Source organism: Nannospalax galili, unplaced genomic scaffold, assembly GCF_000622305.1.
Source record: "Nannospalax galili isolate Female #2095 unplaced genomic scaffold, S.galili_v1.0 scaffold517, whole genome shotgun sequence".
Classification (NCBI taxonomy): domain Eukaryota; kingdom Metazoa; phylum Chordata; class Mammalia; order Rodentia; family Spalacidae; genus Nannospalax; species Nannospalax galili.
The window spans coordinates 1178681-1197655 of record NW_008340098.1 but is presented as its reverse complement, the minus strand read 5'-3'; the positions used below and the strand labels follow the sequence as shown (position 1 = coordinate 1197655).

At 43.7% G+C, this 18975-nt stretch overlaps 1 protein-coding gene across 2 annotated transcripts in view; it reads right to left on the bottom strand.

The window, feature by feature from the left end:
* Dpysl5 (dihydropyrimidinase like 5) overlaps positions 1-18975 on the bottom strand; it is a 109693-nt gene that overhangs the window by 39299 nt on the left and 51419 nt on the right. Inside the window, exon 2 of one of the 2 annotated variants that reach the window (XM_008835012.3) lies at positions 17044-17308. In XM_008835012.3, coding sequence (XP_008833234.1) covers positions 17044-17304 — 261 coding nt within the window. In that variant the 5' untranslated portion in view covers positions 17305-17308. Of the gene's footprint in view, positions 1-17043; positions 17310-18975 lie in introns of those variants that run through there. The other variant, XM_029564466.1, reaches the window with a different exon arrangement.

The window sequence follows — 18975 nt, the reverse complement described above, 5'->3', positions numbered from 1 at the left end:
AGTGCTGTGGAACAGCCGGGCCCTGAACAGTCAGAAGCAGGCTGGACAAGGGTTCTTATTCAAATTCCTTTCTGCCACAAATTCCTCTACATAAAGGGAGCTGGCTCTAGATGGGGCTGTGCTGGCAGCTGGGCTGGCTGGCAGCAGAAGCCTTGATATGAGCCTGGAAAAGTTCACTGAGACCCCACAGGAAAAAATGGTTCACTGGTCTGAGGTTCTCATACCTGTAGGGCACCAGGACAGCAAGGAGGTTCTTCCTGTAGAAGCCGTAGTGACATTAAATCCAAATAAATCCAAGGCTCTGTGCTTCACTGCTGCATGCATGGAGCGATCCAGGAGTGGGCCCCCCTTTTTACTTTTCACAGCCACCACCATGTGTGGCAGACATTGCCATTATCACAGATTTTCAGAGATCATCCACACTGCAATCCAGGTATCTATACTCCCAAGCCCAGTCTCCTGTGATACTGAGAACGGGTATGATGTGCTGAATAGGTCACTAAGCACAGGGCTTCCAGCCTGGGGCTGTCCCACCCTAGCATCAGGGTCTCCCGGAGGGTGTGCTTAAAATAGAATGCTGACAAGGAAGTATATATGCAGGCCTGACAGTTGTGGCTTTTTTTTCATTTTGTAGCTATGAATACATGAATATCAATTGGTAGGAGGAATATAAAAGCATCATGATTTTTTACAGTGAGGCATGATACACATTTCCATGGTTAAGATATTTCCTTTAAAACCAAGAATGAATGTATTTCCGCAAGACCAGCAATCCCAAGGAGAGAGAAGCAGCCTGTTGCCAGCACAGAATGACATCACCTTCACTGAAGTCATCAGACCACTGTAACAATAGCTCCTGGGCTGAACTTCAAGAAAGAAAATGAATAGTAACTGATAGCCTACTATGTGCTGTGTTTTTAACATTTACAGTCTTATTGTATCCTCCAAATGGCTCTGTATTCATAACTGGTCAAAATGCTGAGAGTAAGTGCCTGCTGAGGGCTCAGCCCCAAATGGGACATCTATCAACCACCCTCACCCTCAGCGAATACTATGGAAGAGTCAGAGGATGGGGAGAAGTGCTTGAAATGCTGCCTCATGACCTCACTGTAGCTATGGTTACCTGTTCAAGACTTGCATGAGGTGGGAGTCAGAGGCAAGAGCTCTATGAGTTTGAGGCAACTCTGGTCTACATAGTACATTCCAGGCCAGCCAGGACTACATAGTGAGACTTTGTCTTAAAACAAAACAAAACAAAACAAAAAATAAAACAAAACCCAGAAAACAGACAAACAAAAGGAAAAAGAAAACAAAAAAACCTCTGGCTGGATATGGTAGCACATGCCTTTAATCCCAGCACTCAGGAGGCAAAGGCAGGCAGACCTCTGTTAGATTGAGGGAAGCCTGGCTTACATAGTGAGTTCCAGGCCAGTTCCAGACAGGGAGGACCCCCGTGTCTGTCTGTCTGTCTGTCTGTCTGTCTGTCTGTCTGTCTGTCTCTCTCTCTCACACACACACACACACATACACAAAGACACCAAAAAAAATTGCTCTGTAATTAAAAGCGGGGACTGGAACAGGTGTATACCTTCATGTCCATGGCAGTCACAAGAATAAAAAGTGGAGGCAACTCAAGAATCCATCTTCATCCACAGATGAATGGATATAGGACATGGTCTATACATACATATTGCAACATGCAAGAACCTTGAAAGTGAAATTGGCCCAAAGGACAAACCCTGTGATTTCACACGAGAGACCTGAGTAGTCAGATTCATAGAGACAGAAATTAGAAAGGTGGTTGCCAGGAGAAAAGACGGAACAGGGTTTAGTATTTGGTGGGTCTTGAGTTGCAGTTGGGGAAGATGGAAAGCTCTGGAAATGGATGGCAGAGGTGTTTGTACAATACAAATGTGCTTAATCCCATAGACCGCTACACTTAGACACGGTTAAAACGGGAAACTTTATATTAGATACATTTCACCAACATTAAAAATTTAAAAGACTACAGAATACAGTTTACTCCTCTTATTTACAGATAACAAAAGTGGGGTTCAGAGGATGTCACACATACTAACAGTTCATATTTACTGTCTTATGGGTCCATCTCACCACAGCCCCAGGCTGTTCCCATTAGTTACCCCTGAGCTCATGGCAGCCCTGCATGACTGAGGGGCTCCCCAGTTCCAAAATTCAAAGAATGGAAAAGAGCTCAAGGGAAGCAGGACCTAACTGTAGCTGACATAGAGGAGGGGGTATGGCTGGGGCTTGAATTACAGAATTGTCAACATTTAAAATTATGAAATGAGAAGCCCAGGCCTCTCTCTGATCCAGAATGATTATCCTCACTACCAAGCATCCAATCTAAATTCATTGTGTTTAATACAAAGCCCCAGTACTGCGCAGACTGTCTCCCGACATGCAGTTACCATGGAGACCGGACCAGAGATGATCCTCAAAGGGAGCTGTGTGGCAGAGAGTACGTGGCTGCCAGCACCCAAGAAGCCAAGGGGCCTGTGGAAAATGTTCTAAAATAGAGCTGCACAGAGAAGCTCTTTGTCACCCACCTCTTTAGCAAAGCCCCCTCTAATCTGAAAGTGGGAAAGCCCACAAGGATGCTTAGTTAAAAGTCCAGATGCCGGAGCAGAGGCTGATCAGCAATTCAGAATAAAACACATATAACCCCATTTGCCCTCTGTCCATCGTTTATTTCAGTGCTGTCAGGGCCCTCATTTAGTCCCATGGCTAAGTGGTGACAGCGTCATGAAGCTGCTAGGTCTTCTAGACCTGCCCTGCATTTATTAACCTGGTAGGTGATTTAACCTCTGAGATGCAGCACCCCACCTAGAGAACAAGATCTGCCCGAGCTGGTTTTTGTAGATCAAAACAGGCATATGATGGATACAGAGGTGCTCTGATCAGCAGGTCTCAGATAGAAGCTCAGGTGCCCCAGGATTGCAGCTGGAGGGGTGGTGGAAAGGAATGCTTCAGGTCCTGGGGGCAGAGCCTTATGCTTCCAGGCTCTAGTACTGGTTTGGGGGCTGAATACACACCATTTTGAACTCTTGCTTTTCACATGGCATAGAGCATGGACTACCTGAGGATCACTGAGTCTGGGGCTTAGAGATTCCAGTCACAAGTCCAAGTGCATATTATGTTTGGCATAGAAAGAGTCGAGGGAGTGAGCTTGAAAGGAGAAGCTAGCCCAGGCCTGCTGGGGAGAATGCACCCTGAAGAGGTTGGAAACTTGACAGTGCTTAGAATTTCAGTCTAGGAAAAATTGTCCTAGTCTAATCTGCTCAGGACATTCCAGCCATCCCATGATCCTAAATGTAAGGACAAGGGTACAGAATGAACTGTCCCCCATGATACATTTACATTAATACCAATAATCACATTTTCCTACAAGTAACATAAGGGCTGGAGATGTAGCAGTTAGTAGAGTGCTTGCCTAGCATATACAAAGTCCTGCTTTGAGCCCAATACCACATAAACCAAACTTGGTGGCATGTCTATAAACCCAGCACCTAGCAGTGAAATCAGGAGGATCATAAACTCAAGGTCATCCTCAGCTACATAGTGAGTTCAAGGCCAGCTTGGGCTACATAAGACCCTGTCGAGAGAGAGAGAGAGAGAGAGAGAGAGAGAGAGAAACTTTAAAAGAAAATCCCTAATTTTTAGCCAACTGGCAAGAACTGTATTAGGGACCAAGAATGTTTGCCAAATGCTTGGTTAGTGTGCTCAGTTCACAGTTCTCAAAAGCTTTTGGTTTAGAGCCTGCACTAAAAAATGGTAGCTTCCAAGTACATAGCCCAAGACAGTATTGAAACTAGGCAGGCATGGTGGCACATGCCTTTAATCTCAGCATTTGGGAGGCAGAGGCAGGTAGATCTTTGTGAGTTCAGGGCCAGTCTGGTCTACATACCAACCAAGTTCCAGGCCTGGGGCTACAGGAAGACCCTATTTCAAAAAGACAGGGAAAAAATAAAGAAAAGGAAAAGAAAGAAAGAAAGAAAGAAAAGAAAATGAAGACCAAAGAGGACTTACACTATCTGCTAAAGAATTTCCTAAAAGCTGGAAGGGGCTGGAGAGATGGCTCAGCAGTTAAGAGCACTGGCTACTCTTACAGAGGACACTGGTTCAATTCCCAGCACCCACATGGCAGCTAACAACCATCTATAATTCTAGTTCCAGGGGATCTGATGCTTTCTTCTGATCGTTGTGGGCATCACATGACAAGGGTGCACTTACATACATGTAGGCAATACACTCAAACACACAAAAGAAAAGATTTCTTTTAAAAAGCTACAATAATTAAGAGTGAGGTTCATGTGTAGAGACACACAAATTCATGAAAGAATAGAAAAAAGAGCCCAGAAATAAGACAACAGATCTATGGTCAGCTGACTTTTAACAAGGGATAATCTTTTACATAAATAATGCTGGAGCAACTGGATAGCCAATATACATCAACCTTTACGATGTACCATACAGAAAAACTAACTTAAAATGGACACAGACCTACTTATAAAAGCTATAAGAAAACTGTAATGGTTTGAATGTGTCTTTCAAAAGTTCTTATGTTGGTCAGCGGTGATAATGCATGTCTATAATAATCCCAGCACTTGGGAGACTGAGGCAGGAAGACTGAGAGTTCAAGGCCAACCTGTGCTACATGCCAAGACTCAGGGATCTCAAAAGACAAGCAAGAATAAAGTTCATGTGTTGGAAATGTAATCCTTAAAATTCATATATAGATGGTTTTGGAGGTGGGAGATTAGATGGAAGCATGAGGGTTGGGCCCAGCGATGACAATAGTGGCTTTTTTTTTTTTTTTTTGGTCTTTTTTGAGACAGGGTCTCCTTGTAGCCCCAGCTGTCCTGAAGCTCACTATGTAGACCAGGTTGGCCTCTGCCTCCCAAGTGCTGGGATTAAAGGTGTGTGCCACCATGCCTGGCCAGCAATAGCAGCTTTCTAAGTAGAATAAAAGCCAGATGAGCGTAATTGCTCTGCCTTGCTAAGTGATGGTTTTTACTGTTCTGAAGCAAGAAGTTTCTCACCAGATTCCGGTGCTATGCTCTCAGATTTCTCAACCTCCTGAATGAACCACAAGCTAATTAATCTCTGTTCTTTACAGAGCCTGTAGTATGTAGTTCAAGTAACAGAAAAATCAACTAATAGAGAAAATCTTAGTGACCGTGAATTTTGTGAAAACTTCTTGCTTCTACCACAACAAACATGAACTATTAAAGAAAATAAAGACCATAAACAGAGCTTCAATATGAAAACTTTTTGCTCTTCAAAAGTCACTGTCAAAGTTATGGTAAAAGTGCTTGCTATGCAAGCCTGATGACCTGAGTTTGAATCCCCAGACCCCAAATAAAGGCCAGGCACAGTGTGAGTGTTTATAATCCTAGAGTTCCTATGGGGAAATGGGAGACCAAGACAGAATCCTCGGAAGTTCAGAGCGCAGCAAGCCTGGTGTAAGCAGCATGAAAATAACGAAAGAGACCCTGTCTCCAACAAGGTGGAAGGAAAGGACTGACACCTCAGGTTGTCTTCTGATCTCCGCACGTGTATCATGGCATACTGCACCTGCACTGACACATACGAATGAGCACACACACACACACACACACACACACACACAAAAGTGCCTTTGTTAGTGCAGTAGGCAATGCATCCATCTCATAAAAATTAAAATAGGGGCTGGAGAGATGGCTCAGTGATTAAGAGTGCTTGATGCTCTTCCAGAGAACCCCAGTTTGGTTCCCAACACCCACATTTGTGTTGGGTGGCCCACATCACCTGTAACTCCAGCTCCATCCACACCTGCACACACATGCTATGTGTGTATACACATACAAATAAAAATGAATCTTAAAATAAATTAATAGTTACTGTTGATAAAATGTTTAAAGTAACCAACTGGAAGAAAATATTTGCAAAACATATATTCAACCAAAGACTTTTAACTAGACTTTAGAAACAATTTTTACAATCTGATAAGAACTACAGCCTGGGCTACACAGTGAGTTCCAGACTAACCAACACTATATAGTGAGACCTTACCTCAAAAAACAAAACAAAACAAAAAAACAGCCACATGCCAATACCTCAATTAAAACGTAATGTTTAAACAGACTCTTCACCAAAGATATACAGAGGCAAATAAACCCAGAAAAGTATTCAGCCACATTCATTAAGGAAATACATACCAATAATACAATGAGATGCCACTACACGTTAGAATGGCTAAAATTCAACAATGCAACCATAACAAGCGATAGCAAAAATGTGGAGCATCTGCTTGGAGGAGCATAAACTGCTGCAATCACTCTAGAAACCAGTCTGGTGATTTCCTGAAAAGTTACACACACACCCACAGAATGACTGAGACATTCACTTCTAGGTACTTGCCCAAGGGAAATGACAGCTTATGTCCATAAGGAAACACATGTACATGGATGTTCATACTCGCTTTATCTGTAAAAGCTTAAAACTTAATAATGCTGAGAGACAGAAATCAGAACTCCCCCGCCCTGAAAAGGGGGTGAAATACAAGCTTTATCATCGCATTTAAACAGAAATGCTGGAAAATACCAACTAATCTATATTGACACAAAACAGATCAGTGGTTATCAGGGTTAGGAGTGGTCAGAGGGAGGGAAAGAAGGGCTATAAACTTTGGGGAGATGGAGAGATAGCTCAGCAGTTAAGAGCACTTGCTGCTCTTGCAGAGGACCTACATTCATTTCCCAGCACCCACATGGTGGTTCACAACCACTTGTAACTACAGCTCTAGGGGATTTGACACTCTCTTCTGGCTTCCATAGGTGTAAATACAGGTACACATGCACACAAATAATTAAAAATAAATTTAAAAGGAAACTTTGGGAGGGGATGACAGATATTACTATATTAACTCTGATGCCTTCACAGTACATATGTCAAAGGTTCAACCTGTATGCTTCAGGTTGTTGTATGTCGGTGCCCCAGTCAAGCTGATTTTTAAAAAAAAAAAAAAAAAAAAAAAAAAAAAAAAAAAAAAAAAAAAGAACAGCTTCCCAAAATACCTAATCATAATCTTTTATTTTTATTTTTTGTATTATGTACTCTCCCAAGAATACTGCTGGTCAACAGATACCAATTTAATTTAATATTTAAATATTAATTGAAAATACTGTGGAGCTTATATTTAAATCTAAGAAAATTTATTTATGGATTAGAGGTTGGAATCATTCATCTCTCATATTTTCTGGGTCTACAATTGTGCGTATGGATGTATGACCATGAGGAAATCTAAGGGCGTGAGAGTGTAGGCAGCATAAGAGTTAAGTATTGGTTGGCAAGAAATTTCTTACTATAGTTAGGCCACAGATTTATGTTTGTATACTCACTAGTTGAGCATCCTCATAGCTTTTAAAGTTTTCCTTGTTGCTTGTTCATTTTGATATAGGCTCTCATGTAGCCCAGCTAGCCTCAAAGGAGCTATGAAACCAAAGATGACCTTGAACCTGATCCTCCTGCCACTTGCTCACAAGCGCTAAGATTGTAGGGGCTCAAACTATGGACAGTATATGCAATGCTATATATGCAGTGTATACAGCATATCCAAGCCAGGCCTTCTGCATGTGAGGCCAATGTTCTACCAACAGTTCCAACATTTAAATAAAAAGGAATCTGAGGGGAAGAAATATAGTTGACTGCAGAGAATAAAGGAACAAGGCCAGAAAACACCCATTATCTCATGGATGTCCATCCTAAGACATGTACTTGCATGTCTTAGGATGCAAGTCTTGCACGTCTTTTGACATGTTCAAAACAGGGATACACAACTACAGAGGAAGCCTCAGCAAGCTTTGGGACGTATTTTCAATTGAGTGTTTTTGAAGTTTTAGTTAAGGCCATATTAACTTTTTTTTTGAGGGACTGGGAAGGAACGATGGCTCAGTGTGTAGGAGTACTTGCTATATAAGCATGAGGACCTGAGTTTGAATTCCACCCACGAAAAAGCCAGGCATGGTCACCCATACCTGTAACCCCAGGATTTGGGGCCAGAGCCAGGTGAATCCAGGGAGCTCACTGGCCGGCCAGCCTATCTCAGTGAGCTTCAGGTTCAGTGAGAGGCCCCCTGTCTCAAGGGACTAGAGTGATAGAGGACATGCAAAATCCTCCTCTGACAGTCACATGAGCACACATGAGTGTGCATATCTGCACACACTGGCATATTCACATACCACACACAGAGCACACACATAACACACATGCTACCAAAAGAACCAAAAAACAGTTTTTGAAATATTGAAAAAAAAATGTATGCTTTAAGAAAAGGGAAAATGAAAACTGCATCATTCACATGCCATATGGGTCCCTAGGTGCACATACTGAGCACACTTTTTATTCTTTTTGAAAGATTTATTTATTATTAATCAATTAAGAGACAGGTCTCTGTAGCTCCAGCTGGTCTGGAATTCGCTGTGTAGACCAGGCTGACCTCAGTCTCACAGAGATCTGCCCGCCTCTGCCTTCTGTTTAGTTACTTTTATTGTGTTTATGTGTGCATCTACCGTGTGTGTGTGTGTGTGTGTGTGTGTGTGTGTGTGTGTGCCCTCAGAGGCCAAAAGAGGGCATCAGATCCCCCGGAGCTGGAGTTTTGAGGTGTTTTGTGCTGTCCAACATGGATGCTATGAACTGAACCCAGGTCCTCTGTAAGAGCAGCAAGTGCTCTTAACTGCTGAGCCATCTCTCTAGCCCCTGAAAAATTTAAAATTACATTTATTTATCCATTTGCGTTTTGTGTGTGTGTGTGTGTGTGTGTGTGTGTGTGTGTGTGTGTGTGTGTGCCATGACATGTGTGGAGGTCAGAGGACAACTTTGGAAAGTTGCTTATTTCTTTTTACCATGTAGGTCTCAAGGATTGATATCACGTGGTCAAGCTTGGTGGAAACTGCCTTTTCCCACTAAATTATCTCTCCAGACTTTCCCTTCTTTTTTAAATTCCTGAGGATAAGCATAAAACAAAGAGCTTCTTGTACTAGGTATGAATAGTTTCCAAGGCACACACAGGCTATGTTTAGTTTTACTCTGAACCCAAGATTTCAAAATGCCACAGGTCTTACAAGGGGTGGTGGTGTACATCTTTAATTCCAACACTCAGGAGGTAGAAGCAGGCAGATCTCTGTGAGACTGAGACCAGCCTGGTCTACATAGCGAGTTCCAGGCCAGCTGGAGCTACAGGGAGAACACTGTCTCAAAAAAACAAAAACCCCAAACAAACCCAAAAGTAATAAAAATGTAATGACCTGTCTACATGGATAAATTCTTTGCCAAATACCCTTTATTCTGGGAAGCAAGGAGGAGGTCATGACAGAAGGTCATATCCAATATTGGATGTAAAAATTTATAAGAAATGACAGCTCTTTCTCATTTGTTTTATGAAGGACCAACCTGGCCTACATTTTTGGACTGTCAATTAATGTAAAAGCGGCCTAAAAGTTGCCAGCAAGGTTTTGTTAAGCAAGAAAACTGGTTTGAGTGTTTTTGAAATTTTACTTAAGGCCATATTAAAACATTTTTTTGAGTGACTAGAAAGATGGTTCAGTATGTAGGAGCGCTTGCTATGCAAGTATTAGGACCTGAGTTTGAATCTCTAACACCCGCATAAAAGCCAGACATGGTCACCTATGTCTGTAAGCCCAAGATTGAGGGCAGAGCCAGGTGAATCCAGAGAGCTTGCTGGCCAGTCAGCGTATATGAAACAGTGAGCTTCAGATCCAGTGAGACCCTTGAGGCAGGACATCTTCAAATAGCTCCTAATGCCTGCAGAGGGTACAATTGCCTAAGTCTGTGTAAGACAAAGAGAGAAGGGCCATTATCCAGAGAATTTGTCACCATTCCTATTAGATCCCACTTGAAATCTAAAACACATAGACCCAACCCTAATAGTCAAATTCAATGTTTTAGTTCCCCTCTGATGTCTAGGAGTTTACCACAAAGGTTCATGAGAGAACTGTGTAAGTGGGTTTTCAAGGGTTAGCCTTCAAACAATACATCGACATTTATATTTAACAAACACTCACTTAATGCTTAATAAGCATCAAGTACTATTTTAAGTTCTTCACAAATAGGAAGTCAATAAACACACATACAGTGCCATTATAAGTCTCCATTTTCCAGATAAGGAAACTGAGTGACAGAAAGACATTAACTTGTCCAAATCACAAGGTGGAGCTGAAGTTCAAGTTCAGAGCCTCCTGCCCTGGCTTTACTCATAACTTCTACACAGAGCTGACAGTGAGCTATTGTGTGGTTGTCTGTTGTGTGATTAGAGCCATGTGAGACCCTAGACAATCACAAGTTAAATAGAAACCATGGTCTCTGCCCCTCAGAGTCTTCCTCCTGGCTGACGGACCAGTTTAGCATGGGAAGCAATCTGAAAGCCCAGGACAACAAATGACTTGAAATGGTGAGAAGTGGGAGCCTAGGACTGAATTCATTGTGGAAATGTGACACCTGGACATTGGAGAGGGGTCCCATAGATGAGCAGGGAGGATGGCAGCAAGCAGTGGCTGGCCATGAGGGGTGGGTAACAAGGGCAAGGGGGGCGGTGGGTAGCCAGGAGGACAGCCTGATGTAACACAAGTTGAACCAGAAAAGCAAGCTGGGAGATGAAGGCTGATGTCCAAAGACGGCCATCTACGGTGCCAGGGTGGCAAAGCCAGAGACACAGACAACACGGGTGCTCAGCAATAGTACAACAATTTCATTCTGAAGCCAAACAGGGTAAATCTTTTCTCAAGGAACCCCAGAGACTGGAGATTGGCATAGGGTGGAAGTATCAGACTCCACCTGGAGACTAAATTGTTCTCCTTATGTTCTGTCTCAAACACTGGGCGAAGTATTTGCCATGTACCACCTCATTAACACTTCTAAGCACCCTATATAACATGAACTGTCCAATTGTAAGGTGCTGACGTTCATTTTATTTATCCATGCACGAATAAATCAGGCCACCATCTCGGGTGAGTGGAGAATGCAACAACTTTTGCTTGAAGCCTGTGAGTGTGATATCCTTATCTGGTTTAGGCAACTTATGAGCCATGGAAAGTATTCATGTACAATCCACCAAGAGGACAAGGCTGTCTAAAAAGAGAGTACTATTTAAGGAGTCCCTGAGAGAGCTGGTAGAAAAACAAAACAAAACAAAAAGGACTCCATATTGAGAAACCTATATTCTGGTCCAATTAGCTCTGAGATGGGGGGGGGGGGCAGCTTATTCATTCTTTCTGGGATTCCCTATCAATGGGAAAGTGGAATTACATGATTTTGAAGGTTCCTTCCAGCTTTATACAGGAATGAAGGTATGTGTGAACTTAGGAATATTAATTAATAAACAAAACCTCATTGAGTCTGGATTCCCATAGGCAGGAAGTGTTACTGTAATACTTAAAGACTGGAAAGATTACTTTGGCCAAATTAAACAGAAATGGACAGAGACTGGAATCAAAGCAAAAGAAGAAAGGGAATGAGCAGCAGTTTAAAGGTTTAATCCTAAGACAGCAAATTACAGAGGCAGAAACAGTCTGGTCCATAGGTAAATGAACTCCTTGGTAAGGATGTTGGCAGGGTTGAACACCAAAGAGAGTTCATTTACATGTTAAAGCCTGCTTATCTCAGGACCCTGCCAGATAGGGTCCTCTGTAGTAGGAAATGGAGAGGGCGGGCCAGGACCCTCTATTGGGGGCAGGACATGGCAGTCCATCCTAGCCTATGCCGTGGATGTTCTCTAGCCTATCCCATGCCAGACAAGCACTCTTTCCTTGTAGGCTGACTGTAAAACCTCCCACTGATCTGACTTTTTTGTGGTAAGCAGACCGTTGACCGAACAGCTCCTGACATACCCAAGAAATTGTCTCTGGTTGCTTCAAGGAGTGGGTCAGCCTCAGCCAATACTCTGACGACTGTTCTATCACTGCCTATTTTTCGCTCCATGATGATTTCTGCAGGATACAGATAGATGGAAGGCAGAATGCTGTGCCAGGGACACTTAGAAAGTATAGGGGCTTCAGATCTCAGGCTAGGGTTTGGGAGTCCAAATCTAGGACCCTGGAATGTAAGCATTAAGGCAGAAGCCAATAATGGCTGGCAAGGCAGGCCCATACCAGCAAATACAATTCAGCTGTCAGTCTTGGCACTTAAGGCAAGGGTCTGATGGGTACCATAGTATAGCCAAGGCACAGGGCCATTCCAAACAACCAAGAAAGCTCCTGAATAATCTTCCTGCCAGTAGTCAGACTCACCAGGGAGGCTTAAAAAATACTGATGGGAGAGGAGGCAGACTGAGAGATACTAACTTAATTGGTCTGAGCTAGGGCCTGATGTTGGCATCTGTTAAAAATTCCCCAACTGGTTCTAATGTAATCTGCTTCCATGGACTGAAAAACCATCATCTTAGACTGTGGTTCTTAAAGTATTTTTTGGAGGAGAAGAACGCAGAAAATGTGGACAGCAATCTTTCCTCAGTGGTACCTGCCTGTCCCTCTATTAACATCTTAGTGAAGGGGCTGGAACCTATGTTTTAAAGGAACAACTGTGACATTGTCACCTGGCTATAAGAACCATAGATTAATGGCTGTTAAGAGTCCATGTGAATGTTCTTGGTGATACAATATGAGCTACCTACAAGAAAATAATCCATCTCTTTATCAACACAGCTAGGTCACTGGATGCTTCCTATGTCTGCCTCCCCACAACTAGGAGCTTCCTTCTAGAATTGGGTCTGTATTATTGCAAGCTTCCAGTCTTGTTTCTGGTCTGGAGGGGAGGCCTGCAGGTTGAAGGGGTATTGGGGAGGTGGTGCTTGGGGCAGGCAGCAGGATAGTGGATCAAGTGATGGGGCTGTGTGCAGGGGAGCCAGGCAGAGCCTGCCGCGGCCTCTCAAAGAAGCCAAGGCAGTGAGGCACTTGCAACAGTGCTGGAGAGAATTCCCTTCAGACCCAGCACAATGGAGACCCAGATGCTCCCAGCAAAGTCAGGCTTTCAACCATTTTGTTTTTCCAGCCCTGACTGCTGTCTCCAATTGACAAGCATGCAAACACTGAGGAGTGGAGGGGGTGTGTGTGCAGAGTTTGAGACCCAGCAGATGTGACTGACAAGCAGGAAGAGATGCAGTTTGATCCGTCCTGCTCTGTCAGCTGATCACTCAGGAGCTTTTCTTCAGGATTGTGATTCTATTTTAAACTCAGATGCTTAAAGCCTTTCTTGGTGTGAGCCAAGCAGGTCAGTGGCAGTCTAACCAAAGTGTACAGCCTTTGCATGAAGGGCAAGGTGGTGTGAGTAATTGAACCCACAGGTCTCCATCAGCCTTGCTAAAATGAGAGCACTCTTCTTACCAGAGAGATTTCAGGAACTAGTGGAAATAGGAAACCAAAGTGTTGTTCTAGGAGCAGCTACTGGAGGGGAGATGTGGGGGTAGAGGAGAGGAGAAGGCAAAGCAAGAAGTCCCTTCTTGGAAGACTTGAGGCATGATCTCTGAACAGAGTCTACCTGAGGGGTCCAAGGAGGGCTGGGTCAGGGGCTAAACAGAGGGGGGCAACAGGAAGGCTGGGGTACACAGGCAAGGTAAATCTTGCTTAATAAGATTGATATTTTTAAAAACCCATTTAGAGGCCAGAGAGATGGCTCAGTGGGTGAAGGTGCTTGCTGTGCAAACCTAGTGGCCTGAATTCAATTCACAGAACTCAAGAAAAGGTGGAAGGAGACAACCAACTATAGGAAGTTGTCCTCTGACCTCCAAACACATGCAGTGGTATGTGTGCCCACATATGCACAGCATATACACACACAAGAGTCTGTCTAGGTGTCACCAATAACCAAGATGGCTTGGGGAGGGGTCTATGATTTAAATTCCCCACAATGCATCTTATAAAGTAGGGGTGCCTGTAACAGCCCAAACCTGCAGAAGTTGGAGGTCTCACAGAGGCCTTTGGATATTTTCTGATATTTTCTGTCCCTATGAATGAGCAGCCTGGAAAAGATCAAGAGTTCCCCCACCACCTTGCACACAGATTCCTACACAGAGCTCTTCATCAGTTACAAAGAGCTGAAGGCTCTCAGGGGAAAACCTGTCACTCCTGGCTAATGAGGCCCAGCTGATAACAAGGTAGAAAACAAGACAGAAAAAGCCAGTCTAACCTCTACAAAGCTGGTAGAGAACATAGTGACAGTGTGGCATCAGGGCCTGGACTAAAGGTCTCCCAAAAGCAGGGACAGCAACCAGCAAGCTGTAATTTTTAGCTCAAGGCCTGTGCATCCTACAGAATGGGCCCCAGGACAGACCGGTATGGTTATCAGTCATGTTGATTTTAATCACTGTGTCCCTTACATCACTGCTGGGAGTATAAGTTGTCCCAACTAGTTTAGAAGCTGTTTTGGCAGTATCTATCAAAGCTAAACCTAAGTGTAACCCTACCATACTATGACCTAACAAGTATACTCCCAGGGATATGCACCACCCTGGGTACAGACATGTGTGCCAAAAGACATAGACAAAAGTAACAGTGTTTGTAGTAACCTCAAACTGGCAAGGACGAGATGCTATTAACAGTCTGATGGGTAAGCTCTATACGGCACCTCACATGATGGAATAGCAACGAGCAGACTACAACAACATGCAACACAACTTGGAAGGAGTTTTGAGCAAAAGAACCCAATGTAAGAACATACACTACTGGATTTTATATACACAAAGTACTTAAAGTGATTAACAGTCAAAACCAACCTACAATAAATATACTAAAACCACTAACTCATATGCTTTCACATTTATTTATTTTTGAGACTTGGTCTTGCTAGGTAGCCCTGGTTGACTGACATGATTCTCTCTACGTAGCACAGGCTGTCCTCAAATTTTCAGCAATCCTCCTGCCTGAGCCTCTCAAGTATGTGATTGATACCTTAAGCTGTTACTTATTTTTAAAAATTATAGCATTTCAAGTCAGATAGTGGTTACCCTTGAAGGACTTGTGACCAGTGACTTGGAGGGACTTCCAGGTGTGGCTGATGTTTGGTTCATTAAAGGGAGCTGGTGACAAGGGCATGTTCAGTTCCAACAGTTCAGGATGCTTGTGCCTGTCTGTGTATGTATGTTGCACTTCCATAAAAGTGACAATAACCCTAAACGAAACTGGCTTGGCCTTAGCTCAGTACATACAATGGTGACCGGGATACGCTTCCTCTCAGAAAACTCCCAAGTGCCGCTACGGTAACCAGAGAAGAAAGTAAGGATTCTGCCCACTTTGTCTCCCCTGGGCTGAGACAGTGCCTCAGAGCCAGGGAATATCTTTACCTTGGCTTACACTTGACTGTGGCTCTTGTGATTTGTCACAACTCAGCCTTCCAAGAATCTTATTCTGCAACTTCTGAATTGGATGGGGTATGTCCCCACCTCAGGGATACTTCTAGGCCATGTGCATGGAGTGCGCAGGCCCACAGGACTGTATCCCTGACACCAGCTTCTCTTGTCCCTGAAGCCCCAGCCCAGATCCCCAAAAGCCCAGATCAAAAGTCACTGCCTAAGCAGCAAGAACACCTGAGCCTCCAGAAAATGAATCCCACAGAGAGTCCTCAGCATGGAAGAGTTCCCTGAGAACCACAGAGAATGGAGGTGGGATTTTTAGGATGTAGAACCATGGGGGACTTGAGGTTTCAGGTCTAAGTGGGCCACAGAACTGTACCTACAAGGCCAGGAACTGGTGAATCCCTTTCATCCAGGCAGCACTGGAAGCAAGTCCTCAGAAAGTTAGGCAGTACAAGGCACTGCTGCCAGTGCAGGGGATTTGTGTCCCTGGAGACTGATTAAATTCTGTTTATTTTAAAATTTTGTTTTTTAATTTTATGTGTATAAGTGTTATGTCTGCATGTATGTAAAGTGCACCTGTGTCATGCAATGCCTGTGGAGATTAGAAGATGGGGTCAGATCCCTTAGAATTGGAGTTATGGATGATTGTTAGCTGCCATGTGGGTGTTTTTCAAGTTGATTTTAAGAATAATGAATAGAGGGGCTGGAGAGATGGCTCAGCGGTTAAGAGAACTGCTGCTCTTGTAGAGGACCTGAGTTCAATTCCCAGCACCCACATGGTGGTTAATATCTGTCGGTAACTCCAGTTGCAAGGGAATCCAACTCCCTCTTCTGACCTCCTCAGGCATTGTACGACCACATGGATACACTTACATACATTTGTACAAAACACTCATACACATAAGATAAAAATAATGAATCCAAAAAAAAGAATGAAGAGAGAATGGGTCCATGACTATAATCCCAGAGCTTGGGAGGCTAAGGAAGAAGGATTATAGTGAATTCAAGGCAGCTTGAGTGAGATGCTGTCTCAAAAAAACAAAAATAAGTCACGACATGATGGTCCATGCCTTTAATCCTAGCACTGGGGAGGGAGAAGCAGGTGGATCTCTGTGAGTTTTAGGCCAAAGTGATCTAGATATCCAGTTCCAGGCCAGCAAGGGCAATATAGTGAGACTGTCTCAAAAATATAAATAAAATAAAATAATGAATAAAGCAGGAGAGATTACATAAGATAGCTATGTCTCTTTCACACTTTCTGCCATTTAAACTAGCTAGAGGTGACTTTACAATCTGTCACAGACATTGGGGACTTAATTTAGCTTACCATGTATAAACATGTCCACCAAACAAACCTACACAGCAATAAACACCAGCTGATTCTCATCTTTCTCTAAGTCTGTATTACATGACATTAAAATAAAAAAATAAAAATAAAGTCAGCTCCTAGCCTGGTATATGGGTGATTTGATCATCAAAACAGGCCTAAATGCTTCCTTTTAAACGATTCAGGACATTTAGCTTTAAGTCCCTATCCTAGCTGCCACAGTCACTCTTAGAGACACCCTTCTTCCAGTAGCAATAAAGGGAAACACCTATTCATGTGGGTATCTTCTGGAGCAGTCCCAGAAGCAAAATAAAACAGCAAAGAGGAAGCCACTTTGTGCACACAGGAGCATTACCTTGGTCCCATGGTAGAAATCATCCACACATGTGGCATTCATGAAAGTCTGGTGGAAGTGGGTGCTGGTGTCGATTCCTCCTGGGATCACCAGTTTTCCAGTGGCATCAATCACCTTGGCCCCTCCAGGGATCATGAGCTCACGGCCCACCTGCTGGATAATGCCATTCTCAATGTAGACATCTGCCTCGTGGGTGCAGTCATCATTTACCACCTTGCCTCCCTTGATAAGAATCCGTACGCTGGCTGAATTGGCAAGCATGTTCCTATGGAAGATAAGAGAGGATCTGGTCAGTGTCAAAGTCCCTTATACAGTCACTCAGGTCTACCCTTTCCTTAGATCCACAGCCAGGGTAAACAGAGAATGGGAAGCCTGAGAAAACTGGTCCTACAGTCAGCTTTGACCACAAGCCTCTCACCAATCACACAGTGGGTCATGATGAGAATCTTGACACATGGTTTCAATGGGGAAGATGGAAAAAAGGAGGGAGAGGAGTTGGAGCTCATAGAAACATCACTGTTTTATGTGTTTGTGTGCATGTGTGTGGGTGCATAGGTGAACATGAATGTGTATACACATGAGTGTGGAGGCCAGGGGTCAATCTTGGATGTTGTTCCTCAGGAGTTGTCTACCTAGTTTTTTGAAACAGGGTCTCTCACTGGGACCTAGGGCTTGCCTAGGTTGGCTGGCCATCAAGTCCCAGGGATCCTCTGGTCTCAGCCTCCCCAGCACTGGGATTATAAGAGTACATCACCACACGCAGCTCTTCACATTGGTGCTAGGGAGCAAACTCAGCTCTACATGCTTGTACAGCAAACACTACTGCTGAGCCATCTCCCCGGCCCTAGAAACATCACTTTTTACCTTCCCAAAGCATTATGTCAGTTTAGGTAGCCTTATGTAGCCCAGGATGGCTTTGAACTCCTGTTCCTTCCAATCTATCTTCCAAGTACTGGATTGCAGATATGTACCACCACACAAGCTTGTTATGTGAGTTTAAAACATTTTCATATCTATGATATAATTTAAGCACCAAAATAACATGAGGACATACATTATACAAATGGGAAAGCTGAAATTGCTAAAGAATGTGTGGCCACCAAGTAGCCAACACAATGAACATGGTTTATATGACCAGCATCTGTTCTATACTTGGTTGTGTCCAAGAGAACCCAGAGGCTCCTGAGGTGTGTCTCAGAGAGCACCACAGCTGTCTAATTCATGACATTCTTCATAGAGTCAGTGACCTCCATGTCCCTGTATTGGCATAAAAAGCCTCCCCACAAAGGCTCTGTGGCTAGCTGCACAGTAAGATTGTTGAGGAGCTATGTAAAGTGCCAATGACCAAGCCCCACCCCCAGACTTGGGGCTTAAACAAAGCCCACTTCTTTTTTTTTTTTTTGGTCTTTTTGAGACAAGGTCTCTCTGTAGCTGCAGCTGGCTTGGATTTGCTAATGGAGGCCAAGCTGACCTCGAACTCACAGAGATCCGCCTGCCTCTGCCTCCTGAATGCTGGGATTAAAGGTGTGCGCCACCACGCCTGGCTCAAAGCCCACTTTTATACATGGTAAATTTCTCATTCAGGACCTGATTCAACTGTTCTCTCTTCAAAGAAACTTCCCCTGACTCTCTGTGACTTCCACAGACTCCAGTATTTCCTGGTACTGGATTTTACCCCCACTTATGGACTGAGACCCTCAAAACAGAATCTTACCAGTCATCTTCATCCTTCCCCCACCCCCAGTATCCAATAGAGGATCCTCAAAACTGTTGAGTAGTGGACAGCCTTGTCTGATTCCTGATTTCCGTGGGAATGCTTCTGGTTTTTCCTCCATTTAGAATGATGTTGGCTGTGGGTTTGTTATATATGGCTTTAATTATGTTGAGGTATGTTCCCTCCAGTCCAATTCCCTCTAGGACTTTGAACATAAA